The 13,330-nt window shown below is 40.1% G+C and overlaps 1 protein-coding gene across 2 annotated transcripts in view; it reads right to left on the reverse strand.

The window, feature by feature from the left end:
- The window catches only part of CACHD1 (cache domain containing 1), a 111,479-nt gene that overhangs the window by 31,252 nt on the left and 66,897 nt on the right, over nt 1-13,330 (reverse strand). For both annotated transcript variants that reach the window (XM_074875836.1, XM_074875837.1), the window contains exons 5-7: nt 4,880-5,006; nt 2,533-2,677; nt 684-900 (exon numbers count right to left, since the gene is read on the reverse strand). In XM_074875836.1, the coding sequence (XP_074731937.1) occupies nt 684-900; nt 2,533-2,677; nt 4,880-5,006 (489 nt within the window). The remainder of the gene's footprint in view (nt 1-683; nt 901-2,532; nt 2,678-4,879; nt 5,007-13,330) is intronic.

A 13,330-nucleotide genomic window follows, 5' to 3' on the forward strand; every position in this document is an offset into this window, starting at 1 on the left:
CAGAGCACAGCTTCAAGAATTTGCCTTCCACAGCTTCCTGGCAAGCAAATGTGCCACTCAATTTCAAATCCATCTTTTCCACATCTTTTACCACATCCTCATTACAAAAAACACACCAAAAACCCCAATCTTGGGAATGGGAAGGAGAAAGCCTGTAATGCATACACTAAAATTCAGGAAGATATTCTTAGATGAAGGAAAATTTAGCCAGGCCAACCTCACATTCCATAAAATATCACCCATAATGGGTATTCTCAAAAAACCCTTTTCCCCGAGAAGCAAGGGCCACTTCCGTAGGGTTCTAGTCAGGCACATTACTCATGTACATGTCTTTTAGCAATAATTAAATGAACCTGCAGCAACAGCAATTTTCATTGGAAGGACCCTGGCCCCCACACACATTTGGGAAATAATTCAGCTCTCAGACAATTCAATTTCATATTCTCGTTCAAAAGAAAGGGAAGTCAGCAAGTGAAATAATTAAAAGGGAATGGCCACATTCAACAGTCACTCATGCAGATTCCAGATCAAGTAAGTGCTACTTAATAAAAAATGTGCTTTTTTTTTAAAAAAAAAATATTCAAGACACTACACTCTTCTGGCATCTGTCAAAGTGAGAATCTCAAATAAGAAAACCTTTGCAAGCCTCAGAAATAATCAGGATTGCACAACAAGGGACTTACTTCCTTGGAGTTTTGTGCCATTGTTTGTATTTCGTATCAACTGGAACGCCTTTTGAAATCCCACTGCGTGCTGCGTAGGGCTGTCAGATGACTTTATACTGCTAACGAAGGTGGACATCTTCCTTTTTGTCTCACTAGTGGCAGGAGACAGAAATGTCTTATAGCACTGATCCAGCGAGCAGGTTCTTACTGTGTCTGCCACGGTTAACACCGAGATCTTAAAAGAGAAGAAACTATATTGGATTACCTTACCATTTATAATTCTTTACGCACCGATATAGAAAACACAATGATAAGCCAACTGAAGAGATTCCGTGGATTTAAAATTCAATTGTTAAAAAATAAATGCTTCAGGCATAAATCCATCAAATTTGAAAAGGATTAGACTTAGGGTGATTTCAAGAAAAAGAGACTTCAGTCTTTGTTTCTCAGACAAAGTCAGCTTCACTCTGCTCATACATAATATTTAATACACTGTTCTGGGCAGAAGCCTCAGTGAACTAGAGATAACTGGGAAAAAAAAAAATCAGAGAGCATTTTCAGGAAAGCCTTGAGTGTCTATAGAAAAGTGGAGTGCATACAGAAAACGGAAAAAAAAAAAACCTCTAAGAACTTTTCATAGGCAAAGCATTATGTTGTTTTAACACTTCTGTCAAAGCATGCCAAATCCACCACCAGTTTTTATCCTGTAAGGCATGCAGTGGTAACACTTGCATTAATATACACATAACATACCAGTCTTATTAAATGAGTGGCATACTTTATTATAAATTATGACTGATGCAAGATAGTCACAGAATTAAGTAGTAATTATCTACCCATATAACAGGTTTCATAACCACCGAGCTACTGATCAAGTAATATGTCTTAAATGTATTTTCTTCATTATAGGTCCATATTAAGACAAACACTTTTGACACTTAAATTTAAGTACTATTAATTCTGCTCAACTATAAGCATTATTTTACAGTACTAAAACTCTCTAAAAGCACAGAAGTTAAAAGTGTTTTTCCCATACTATTAATGAGAAGACTTAAGGCAAAGATTACAATTACTTATTCTTCAACTTGATTTGACAAACTCCCTTCCTACTAAAAAACCAATAACCAAGCAGAAAGAATGATCAAGGTCCCACTAGCACAGAATTACTAAAAGTAAAGACCAAACTGAGAACTGCTTGTGGTCCTACAGAAGCAGTTTATGAGCCCCTGGTTGCAATCTGTACTTAAAAAAATTACAGGTTAAGTGACTTTCTCATTGTCAAGTAAAGTATTTGTGGCAGAGCAAGAAATAAAATATGGATTTCTTGGCCCTTTGCTTTATCCTTTCCTTGCTGGTATCACAGTTGTCTGGGAATCTTCCAAACACTAATTATGTTTCAGCTCACCACAGTGTAGCAGCAGAATAAATAATTTCCATTTTCACAAGCAAAGAAAGACAGCCTCAGAGGTAAAATGAGCTGCTCAAAGCAATCTAGCACTTCAGAAGTTGTCAGGCTCGGAGCACAGTTCTCCTAATTACACACTGTATCACGCTGCTGACCACCATCTAAAGTCTCTACCAAGATGAAGCAGCCTTTAAAGATTACTCAGAAACAGGATTTTGCCTTAGATCAGTGGTTTTCCTTTTTTTTTTTTTTTTTTCCAGCCTGAGGATCCCCAAATGTTTCTCCTGCAGTAATACAAACTTCCAAAAGTGAATTCAAGTCTTCATCAGTCCTTAGAGGTAGAACACAGATCCCCAGGAGTCCAGGGACCACAAGTTAGAAACACCATTTTGGATGAAATCTGAAAACACCAAGCATGGTTGAAACCAAGGAAAATATGCTCATTGCCTGGAGAAAGCTTACCTTATCGTGTTCATCTATAGAGCTCAGAATAACTTGAGCAGCATCTTTGGCAATCTGAAGCTGCGTCTCTGTGACCGAAGCCCCATGGTCCACAATGACAACGATATGTTTGGACTGAGGTCGAACAGTAGAAACATAGACAGGCCTGAAGAAGAACAAAACCCAAACCACTGTCATGAGTCACCTTATAATTTCCACTAAAGCATTTATAACTGAAAACAGTAAAGAATTAAAAGAAAAAAAACACCCCACAAAGAAACAATGAATTATAACAGGAATTTTTGCCTTTATGAAAACTGCTACTAGGAATGACCAGCTGAGAATCTGAACATCCAGAAAAGGCCCTCGCTTTCACTCTCTTTCTGATTTTTTAACCCAAGTTAGGTGTCGGATCCTTCTCCCTCTGCCACACAAACCACTTTCAGCCAGGAATAAACAGTTTTGCTGAGGCAGCAGCAGTGTTTGGGACTACTGTTTGCAGCAGCTCACACCAGGTTTTGGATTAAGCGTTGACAGGCAAGAAATGCCTCATAATAAATGTGTGCCCGGAACCTTACTCACATGTAAAAGTAAGTCCAATAGTGGGTATTTGCTGGTTACGTGACAAGTAAAAACCTGTGCAACTGTGCAGAGTTGCATTAGCATAGGGTGTTTGGTTTCTTGTAATAAGGGAAGGCTTCTGGCCAAGAAAGGGTTTTCTCTTGGTGCCCTGGAATTCATTTCACACGGCTCGTGCTCCACAGCCCCTTGGGTCCGTGCAGTTTTAAACCCCATGGCCAATCCGAGTTAACACTGGTGAGGGCTCTTGGTGCTACCATGTGTCTGTTTGTGCTAACATCAAAAACCATATTTTCAGTGAAGCGGTGCTCAGATCCAGCACAATATTGTGAGAGATGTGTGAAAGATTTCACAAGCTCTCAGGCCAAGGTTTCAACCCAGAACAAATCAGGAAGATCTTCAGCAAGGAGGAAGGATTAAAAAAAAAAAAAAAAAAAAAACAAAAACCACAGGACTCACTTCTGTCTTTAGTCCAGACCCAAAACTAGTTAAAAATCAAGTGTGAGTTTTGGGAACTAAGTTTTATTATATCAAAGGCAGCCACAAAAATCTTATTAAGAGTAAAGGAAACGCAGAAGAGTTTAGTCAAGGCACTGCAATAAACAACTGGCACAAATCAGTTCTTAATTGTAAAACAGCCTGCAGCGCTATAATGGTATTAATACCTAGAACTTAAATGGGGCCTTTGATCTTCAAAGCACTTAAGTATTAACTAATTAATCCATCCAAACGACCCTCTGAAGTAACTATTAGCAAAAAGATATCCCTTATTAGCCATGGAGAAACTGCAACCCAGATGAAGTGATCTGGATGAAATCACCAATAGTTTTAGTGTCAAAATTCTGATTAAGACTGGGGTACCCCCAGCTCTCACATCTTAAGACCACACCTTTCCGAGACCACAGAAATCTTAATCAAGCCCAGACGCTTCATGCTTTGATGACACACAGAAGATAACATCTGTAAACATTTGATTGCTCAACACTGACAGGTAACCAAAACACTTCTTAGTCTCTGCACACTCAGCTACACGGAAACATACCTGGATCCGCTGATCCTTCCTCCGCATAGATTAACTCATACAATTAGCTAACGTGTGACCAGAGATACTAAAGCCGCTGCACTTTCTTAGAAGATTCCACCCTTGAGTCTTTATCAGTTCCACACTACTGACAGCAAAAGCTAGGGAAAAAATATTGCGCTGCAACTGCTTTGCATCATGCCTACAGAACAGAAATATCCTCCCATGCAGGAAAACCTTGTCATCATTTGATTCTTTTTTCCAGGTTTGTTTTTTTTTTGTAGAAAAAGAGTTTCCACTACTGCTGCTTCCCTACTATCCATGATGTGCCACTTAAACCTTGGGTGGAGACTGGAAAAATGCTCCTACCTATGCCCTTTCCAGTCTCTCATCCTTCCACCCTGTCCCCAAAGTGATAATGCACCTGCCAAATCAGTAGAATACGTGTTCACTACTTTATTAACAGGGGTCAAGTATGGATCAAATATAAGTCAAATTTTGCCTAAGGGCTGACCTACTATTTACAAGTTACTGCTACTTACAGCTTATCTGATTTGGGAGAGATGAGGAACCTATATGCAATTTTATTTTACTTAAAGTTTCTTAAAAGTGAAAACTGGCACTTTAAAAACCAAACCTAGGAGAACCCATTAAAAGTTACTCATGAACATTGTCGTCTTGGCAAAGCATAATGCTGAAATGAAATCAGTGCTTGAGGAATCCAGTTTTAGTGCTTTGCCCAGTAAATTGTAAGGAGACAAATCATACCTGCTGCGGTGTTCATAGCTGCCTTTGCACCGGAACTTGTGTGCTGGGAAAACGGTGAAAATGCCTTCTTCTGAGCTGAAATACTGCCATTTAATTCCTGGGTTAGACTTCAGATTATCAGCAAGAACTGAAGGTCGGAGAGTAAAAATGAAAAATGAAGTAGTGTTACAAAGGGAGGTCAAACTTGGAGGTATGTTTATTCAAGACCTCTCTCGTATGTGCGTGGAAAAGAATAACCAGGGTCCCAACACGAAATACAAGTAGCTCTATTTCAGAATTGATAGAGCTTCATGTCTGATTTGCAAACAGTTAAAGTCTTTTGGAAACTTAAAGCTGGATTTGACAGATTTTATTTAATACGTGATGATAATTCCTGAATCTCTGAAGTATAACTGGGTCCCAAGAAGCCAAGGCAGGAGCAAGGAAGGAAGAGATTAAGGCAATTATATATAGTATGTATACATACGTACATACATTTATGTGTAACGATAAATACAATGTCCACATAGTTTTCATAAAGAAAAAAACCACTAATATTAAAAAAATCATGTTCTTTACACCGAAATAACTCCAAAAACATTAAATAGGTTTGCTGCTTACAGCTCCGTAACCCAATCTGTTAGCATTATCTATTCTGACATCGTTAGCATTATCTATTCTGACATCTGTTTAAAAATGTCCACGTGAACGTTTAGCAAGAATTGTTTTACATGAAAATGTGGGTCAAGGAAAAACTCACCATACAGAAATAGTTGAAAAGGTTAAAAAAAAAAAGGGGAGGGGAGAATCTTCCCGCTTTGTTCATTGTGCTCTCCTGTTTGTGCAAGGGAAGACAGGTACAGCTTCTACTTTTGGGATTCAAGAATTTCTCCGTTTCTCATTATCCCTGTGCCATAATTAACAAGGCTGTGGGCCCCTCAAGTAGAGCTTGTTAGGAGAAACAGCTACTTTTCAAGGAAAACACAGCATCTTCCCTCAAAGGGTTCCACAGTGGCCACAATCTCCAAGTGCCAGCTGGTGGGTGGTGGCTCCATGCTGGTTCCACCCATCCTCACCACGAGCATCTCCACCACGTTCCCATTTTCAAGATCATACAATTCAGAAAGAATGATAATAACAGTTCTTAGCAGCTATATCGCAACTTTCCTCCAAGTCTCTCAGAAACTCCTCTGTGGCAGGTGATTATTAGTTACTCACTGCATGGACAAAAAGTGAAGAACAAAGAAGGTAAATGACATGTTCCCAAGTCATGCAGTCAAGCAGGAACTGAGCTGAGAATATAACCGTAGGGTACAGATCTCAAACGCTCCTGTAGTTTATAGGCCACATTCTTTCTCTTTAAAATGTGCTTGCTTTCTTATTAAAATAATCTCTAAGGAAGCACAACTTAACACTGACAATAAAAGCAATTCAAAAGCTACAGCTTAGCAATATTAACAAAACTGACTACATTAGTAAAAGCACAAAACACCACCAAAACCAACCACCAAATAAAGCAGCTACCCCAGGGCCAAGACCATCTGCACTAATAACTTATAAAGATATTTAATACACCGAGCTAAACCAACAGAGTGTACAGATATTGCAGAAATCCTGAGCACTCAGAGCCCAGGTGGGGACCATCATGTCTGAATCACCCGAGGCAGAGGCGGCATTGGGATTTCTGCCTTGTAGTGTGATGGAAATATCCCAGCTGCCAGCCGGAGCCTCTGCAAGCCTGGAGAGATGAAGGGATCGGCGCTCATCCTGTGCAATCGCCAGCTTTGCCACGCCGGTGACATTTGGTAGCTTGTAGGTTTGCCAGGTCCTTTAAAGCAAGAGGAAAAATGCTTCCAGGAACGAGGGAATGGAATGTCATTAACATGGGAGGCACAAACCCTCTCACCACCATGGCAGTAACATGATTATATTCCACTTGGGGCAAATCATCATCTCTGCTTGCAGCAAACTGAAAATAAAACTTGGAATGTTTGAATTCTTTAGTTTTCACCTAACACTTAAAATGGATCATATCAGCTTAAAATGCATTTAAAAAAAAAAAAAGTATTTCCTTGCCATTTCTCCTTTCATGTTCTTTGATTACAGCACTAGCCAGAACTGGCAGAGGGGAGCTCTGATTTACAGCACTTCACCTTTTGCTGAGAATTTACTTTCAGCATTTCCCTTAGGATTGACACTGAAAATAGGCCAGAGAGTTTCATCTCCTGGATCTCATTCATTATCAAATACGCCAATATTTGGGTTGGAAATCACTGCAGGGCACATTTCAAACCTTAGCCAGACATTCTACAACAAAATATCCACATAGAGTATAGTTTAAGCTCAACATCCTCAACAGTTTAGCACTTACTCAAGTTTCCCAGACTGGCTTCGGCCACGATGTTCTCTCCACATTCAGCTCAGCATAATTACTCTGTAAAAACCACTATTTTGGGGTTTTTCCCCCCCCACTTTTTGCCACAGGTTTTTATATTTCCAGAGTGCCTGTAAATCCCAGTGGAAGTCCTGGTTGCACCCTGCTGCACTCTGTACAAAGATGCAGCTTTGCATGATTGTGGTTTGAAGAATTTGTTGCCTCAGTGGACCGAGAAAGAAACAAAAACAGGACATGAAGTGGTTGATGAGGTTTTTCCTAGTGCGTTAATAACTGAGTCAGGAACCAGAACTACACTCTGCTCACACCTCTCACTTTCTTATCCTTCTCCAAAAAATACCAACTCAACTCCAACAAAGTTTCTCTCTCTCCCCTGTGCAAAGGTAAAATCAGCCTAGTGATGCTCTTCAGAGCAGGAATCTTGTGTCTCATAAATGTTCACACTTTCAAAGGAAGCATCCATGATCTTGCAACAAAATGTCAAACAAATTTGTGAATACTGTTCGTTTCACTCAAATTCCCCCTACATTTCTCTTAAGTCCTTTTGGTTTTACATCTGGTATGATACTAGTTTAGCAGCGCCATTTCTTATTTATACAAAGAGCAAATTTCTTTGGTCAGGGACAATAGTTTCTGTGCAGTAGGGACACAAAGCAATCTGAAATTTTAATATTGCCAAATTTAGGTACCATGGAAAACTGTAGGAAAAAATAAGTTTTAATTAAAAACAAAATAAACCTAACCCACACGGAATTTCTAGATTTATAGCTAGGACTATGAGAAATTCCTCACCTCGTCCCCCTTCAAAGCACCTATCCTCTTTTCCTCTCTGAAATCTTGTCTGGGAAAATCCAGATTAATTTCTGAACTCATCGAGGGTTTGGCAGCCTGACCCTTCAGAGAATGTGCAGCACTGCTGCTCACAGCCCACACACTCTCCTGTATGGGAGCACATTGCTCGGCCACAGCTGTGGGAATCCACATAAGAATTTGATAATCCTTTATTAAGCTGCAAACAGAAACCTGGGAAAAAAAAAATCCTTTAAAAAGTATCAAAACCTTGGAAGAAAAGAGGAAAGTAAACCATAGCTATTTAAAAAAATTTTTTTTAAACAACACTGTCTTTCAGCAGTGTATGACAATCAACATTATCCATTCTATTGCAATACAAAAAAACTTTAAAAAAGCTAATACAATTACACTTTGACATAAAAAAGGTCACCTAAGTCCAGACACACCACCACCGTGCAGCAGAGCGCTTGGGCCATGCAGGTTATTCCTGGTTTCCCTGATACCCAGGCCCAGGTGCCAGAGGAGAACCTCACAGCTCTATCATCTGGTGGGTGTAACACAGCAAGTTAGCAAATCACTCTTAAATTTTTGGGGTATTTATTTAAGCGCAGGCATGGAGTACCTACAGAAGAGTCCATCAGGAGCACTGAGTGTTTCTTTTCGCCACCACAGTTTCCAGTGAGACCACTATGGCTGAACTGCTGGTTCCCATGACTGCACTGCCTCACAGGCAGGGAGGGACACTGGACTATCGAACATTTAAATCCTCCTTTTTATGTCTAGCCAGCAGGATTTCATAGTTCTGGGCATGAAGTCTCGCAGTTGTTTTGTTTAGTATAAAGAGGCTGAATATCCGGTATTTAAGTTTTTGTTATCAGTTACAGAACTTGAAAAATGTATTTTCAAATCAGACATATGAACACTCAGTTTAAGCCTGAATGAAATAACTTGTCCAGTTTAATTTCACCTACAGCATTAAAATAAAGGAGTTTATAATTAAAAGGGGGGGGGTTTAATCATTGCTATATTAATGATAAACTTATCATTCCCACAAGGCCATCATTTGTATTTATTTCCCCATGAGAGTATCTGGATCTAAAAGTGTTCATTTTCCCCATAAAACAATTGTTTTTGAACCTCAAACAAACTCTTCACAGGCTCAGTGCCTCTCTGCTGTTCCTCCTTTTCACAAAGTTCTGCTCATGTTTTCCTTCAGCTAGCCTGTTAGTTCAATAATGCCTTCTCCAGAGACTGACAATGTTATCGTGACTCTTTGCTTTTTTTTTTTTTTCTTCTTTCTTTTTCCTATGACCACAGTAGACAATCTCCCAGCAGATAAGACATGGCTGAAAAATGCATACTTTTTCTCTTCAAGCGCACTCTTATTTTCCATCCACTAAAGCTGTAAGAACACCCTGCAGATATTTCCTCGTTTCTTAGTCCCTGTCAGGACACTCAGCAGATGCTCTTTTTTAGCCTAACCTCACTTACCCCAAACTTGCCATCGCCTCAGTTGCTTGCCTGTACTTTAGTCTCACCTCCTCCTTCCAACAAAGCCAGTCTCTGGACGGGTTACACAATCAAAAGACCCCCACAAAAAACATACTGTAAAATGAGTTGCCTGCCTATAGCTAAAGGCTAAATCTATCAAAATTACACCCTTGGCAGCACCAGCAGAAATGTATTCAGAGCATCTCACTGGTACTCACTTTGTAGGCTCCATATTCTTGTCCTGTGCTTCCCATTTTAACTCAAAAGTAATTTATTATTTCATTTTCTGGTCAGGTTCAAGGGACTTTTGCAAGTATAAGAAGGCACCCATCTACCTGTTCTAATACAAATGACGAAGTATTTTGTATTACTGAGTACACGTAACGATCTTGCTCTTCTAAAGTGAGCATCACCACTAAATAAAGACCCAGCCTTGATATCACACTACTTGGAGGAAGCCAAGAGTCCAACTCTTACAAACACAGAAATCTTAGTAGAATCTCTTAATTCCAGACACAGACTGGGGATATAAACGGCCAACTGGGAGCTGCCCATGAGCTGGCATTGCCAAGTCACTCTGAAACCTCTGTCCCCTCCACTTCCAATGCTGTACTATCTGACCCCAAATTCTGCTGCAGACAGAAGAAGTTTGGAAGTATTAACACGGGAGTATTTGAAATGATCATTCTCTCTAATTATCTCAGAAGGCAAAAAGGACTTTTAGAAAGAAAGCCCTATGTGATAGAGTTTATAAAACTTCAAAGGGAATGAGATATGATAACACTTAGCACTTCTAGATACCACTTTACATCTTCAAAGCATAGTCAAATCATTAACTAATTAATCTTCAAAGAACAGCACAAACAGTCAGTGAAAAAAAAAAAAAGGCACTACTGAACATAATTGCTCATTATAAAAGAGTTTCTTACAGTCCTCCTCTTTAGCATTACATTTATTGAGCTGCAGACCTCATGGTTCTCACCCTGCAAAAACTGAAAAGTTTTTAGTTAAAAGTAAAGACATACTCTAACTCTCCAGACCTACAAATCTGATCCAGGATTTTCTGAGTCAAACTGTATTCTGGCTCACGCATTTTCACCAGAAATAAAAGGCTCTGCAGCTCGAACCCAATTAAAATTCTGCTGATGGCATGAGCCAGGACAGAGCCCAGCTCACTCCTTGGGAGCTCTTTTGACTCTGAAGGGGAAAGAAGTAAAAAAACCTTTCATTTTAAGGAATGAGCCCAGCTTCCTTGATTAAAAGGATTTGGAAGGGAGGTAATTAACTCTCTGCTCAAATACCTCCCAACTGTTTTAACTCACCCGAACTATCAGCTTGAAGTACAGCAATATGTGGAACATGACCAAAGGCACTCCACATTTTAAACGATCAACACCTCGAATAAGGCACAGACAAAATTTATCGAGCACCTTGGTACCATTTCTGCATACTGCGGGGAAGAGCACTCTGCTAAAGCTGCCTGACTTGAAACAGACATTTCAGCACTTTAAAGGATGAGAAGGAGAAAGATTTACTGGTTCCTTGTTTATTCGAAAAGAAAAAACCCGAAGGAATCTGATAACATAATGCACTGGCTCTGGGTAAGATTTTGTCGTCTAATAGAGACAGACCACTCATACCAGTGAGGACAGATCTCTTAATCTAACTAACCAAAGCCCGTGATTCCATCTGAAGAGTAGAGTCTCTCCTTATCTGTTTTGTAGTAATGGCTAAAAGTAATCCAAATGGAAAACTGAAGCCAAGATAAAACCTTTTCAAGACATTAAAAAAGTCACCTAGTATCAAGGAAAAAAGTGGCAAAAGTATTATTGCGCAGTATTAGTGGCAAAAGGGTTGAGAAAAGAGAAGTACATCTGTTTCTTTCTTCTTCCTTCCTTCCCCAAGATTAATGTTTATTTTCTCTTCATATTATGAAAATTCAATAGAACACTGCAAAAAAAATTCTTTATTTTTGAAAGTTTCATGAGCTACACTTACCCTTCTTAACACAATGTTCAGACTAGAAGCTGAGGTTGTTGTCTGCACCAAGGGCTCTTCCAGGCTCAGCTCCTGTGGCTTGCCCGGAGTCTGCGGTGCAAATTCCATTCCCTTCCAACACCTACAACTTCGCCACTCTGATCCCACTTTCTTATGCGGTGCGCAGAGCGGGCCAAGATTAACATTTAAAGAATTGAGATCAAGGCTGAACAGAGCAAAGTTTAAATTTATGTTTTGCTGAGAGCTTTTTAAAGGCTGGATTATTTAAACTGCAAAACTCATGCGGGAAAAGAGAGATACTCATGAGATTTTTTTTTTTTTTTTTTTTTACATTAAGAATTAAATGATCAACCCACTCGGGAAGACAACCTGGTTGAGGGACAGGCCAGGCTGGTTTTGGAAACTGTGGGCAAATTAGACAAGAGTATGGGAGCTCCTGCTTCTGGGCTGGAGGAGCAGAGGGCTTTCAAACCCTTTATCTAGGAGGCTGATGTGCTTGGGGTCCACTCCAACACACTTCTTCCAGTAGGAAAGACAATATGACACGATTTTTGGGAAGCCGTGGCTTCCCATTAAGTGTAAACAAGCAAAGCAAGGCAGGAGACAAAAAACATGATCAAAATACCCAGGTGTACCAACAACTCTCAGGCATTTTAGTGCAGAAAAAAAATTCAGGCTAAGGTAGAGTCTGAATTGAAAGCACAACAGATATTCCTCACTAGGTCTACACGAGGACACTTAGAAGAGAAGTAAGAGAAATATGAGATCAGAGGAACTTTTTTCTTGTTTGATCTTTATCCTCTTTCAAAGGCAGTTTTAGAGTAATGAATACACACACGTAGATTTATTGAGAAACAGCTTCTGTGCAAAGCGCTCTGTCCTAAGTGTATCCTTTAAGGTATGTGGTTTCACAGAAATAGGTCACTGCAGAAATAAAAAAATAAGTTTCAAGAGACAAATGACACTAAGTACTTCTAAAAACCATTTCTAACCTGACAGTCATCTTCACAGCTGTAAGGATGCTCTGTCCTTCTGGCCAAAACTGCTTCCTGGTCTGTTTATATCCCCAGTCTGTCTCAAGACAACTATTGTCTTAGACCATGAATTCCTTTGGGCAGAAACTGCTTTTTTGGCACAACAGGTCATGGCCCACGTCTACATAAGCAAGTGTTACAGATACCACCAACACAATACCCTGCACCCGCAAAACAAACAGCCAGCCTCCTGTCCCTAAGCCTTCCCACAGCCAGCTTATTCCAAAACCCAAATACTTGTGCAGTGATACAGGGACACCGCTTTGGACATGGGCAATGTCCAGCTCCGCACCAGCACTACTCTGCTTGACCCTCCTGGCAGCAACCCTGCCCTGAAGCCACAGCAATCTCCTGTTCTGCAGCCGGGGTGGTGGAGCTTACGTGGTTTAGATGTTCTCAGCTGAGGACCAGGGAAGGGAAGATGGGAACCATCATCTCACAGAATTTCTTTCAAACACCTTCGCACAAGGAGGCGAGGACTAAGGGTATTCCTTGTAGCTTGCCTACAGAAAACTTAACTTATTTCACTAGGTGTGTATCCACTATCAACTTTTGTTTCTCAAATAAACCTGTTTCCATCTCATTTTTCTGCATCAACCCAGTCTTTCCATTCCATTTCTCTCTTACAGGCATTTTCTCACTAATAAAAAAACCTCCCCCCAAAAGGCTGTGTTTCTGAGAGCTGCTAACAGGAAAGCCAGAGGAGAGTCTGCTGTCAATAAACCCTGAAGCACTTCCCTGTTCTTTCTATCACTCCAATTC

Source organism: Strix uralensis, chromosome 8 (genome assembly GCF_047716275.1).
Source record: "Strix uralensis isolate ZFMK-TIS-50842 chromosome 8, bStrUra1, whole genome shotgun sequence".
NCBI lineage: Eukaryota > Metazoa > Chordata > Aves > Strigiformes > Strigidae > Strix > Strix uralensis.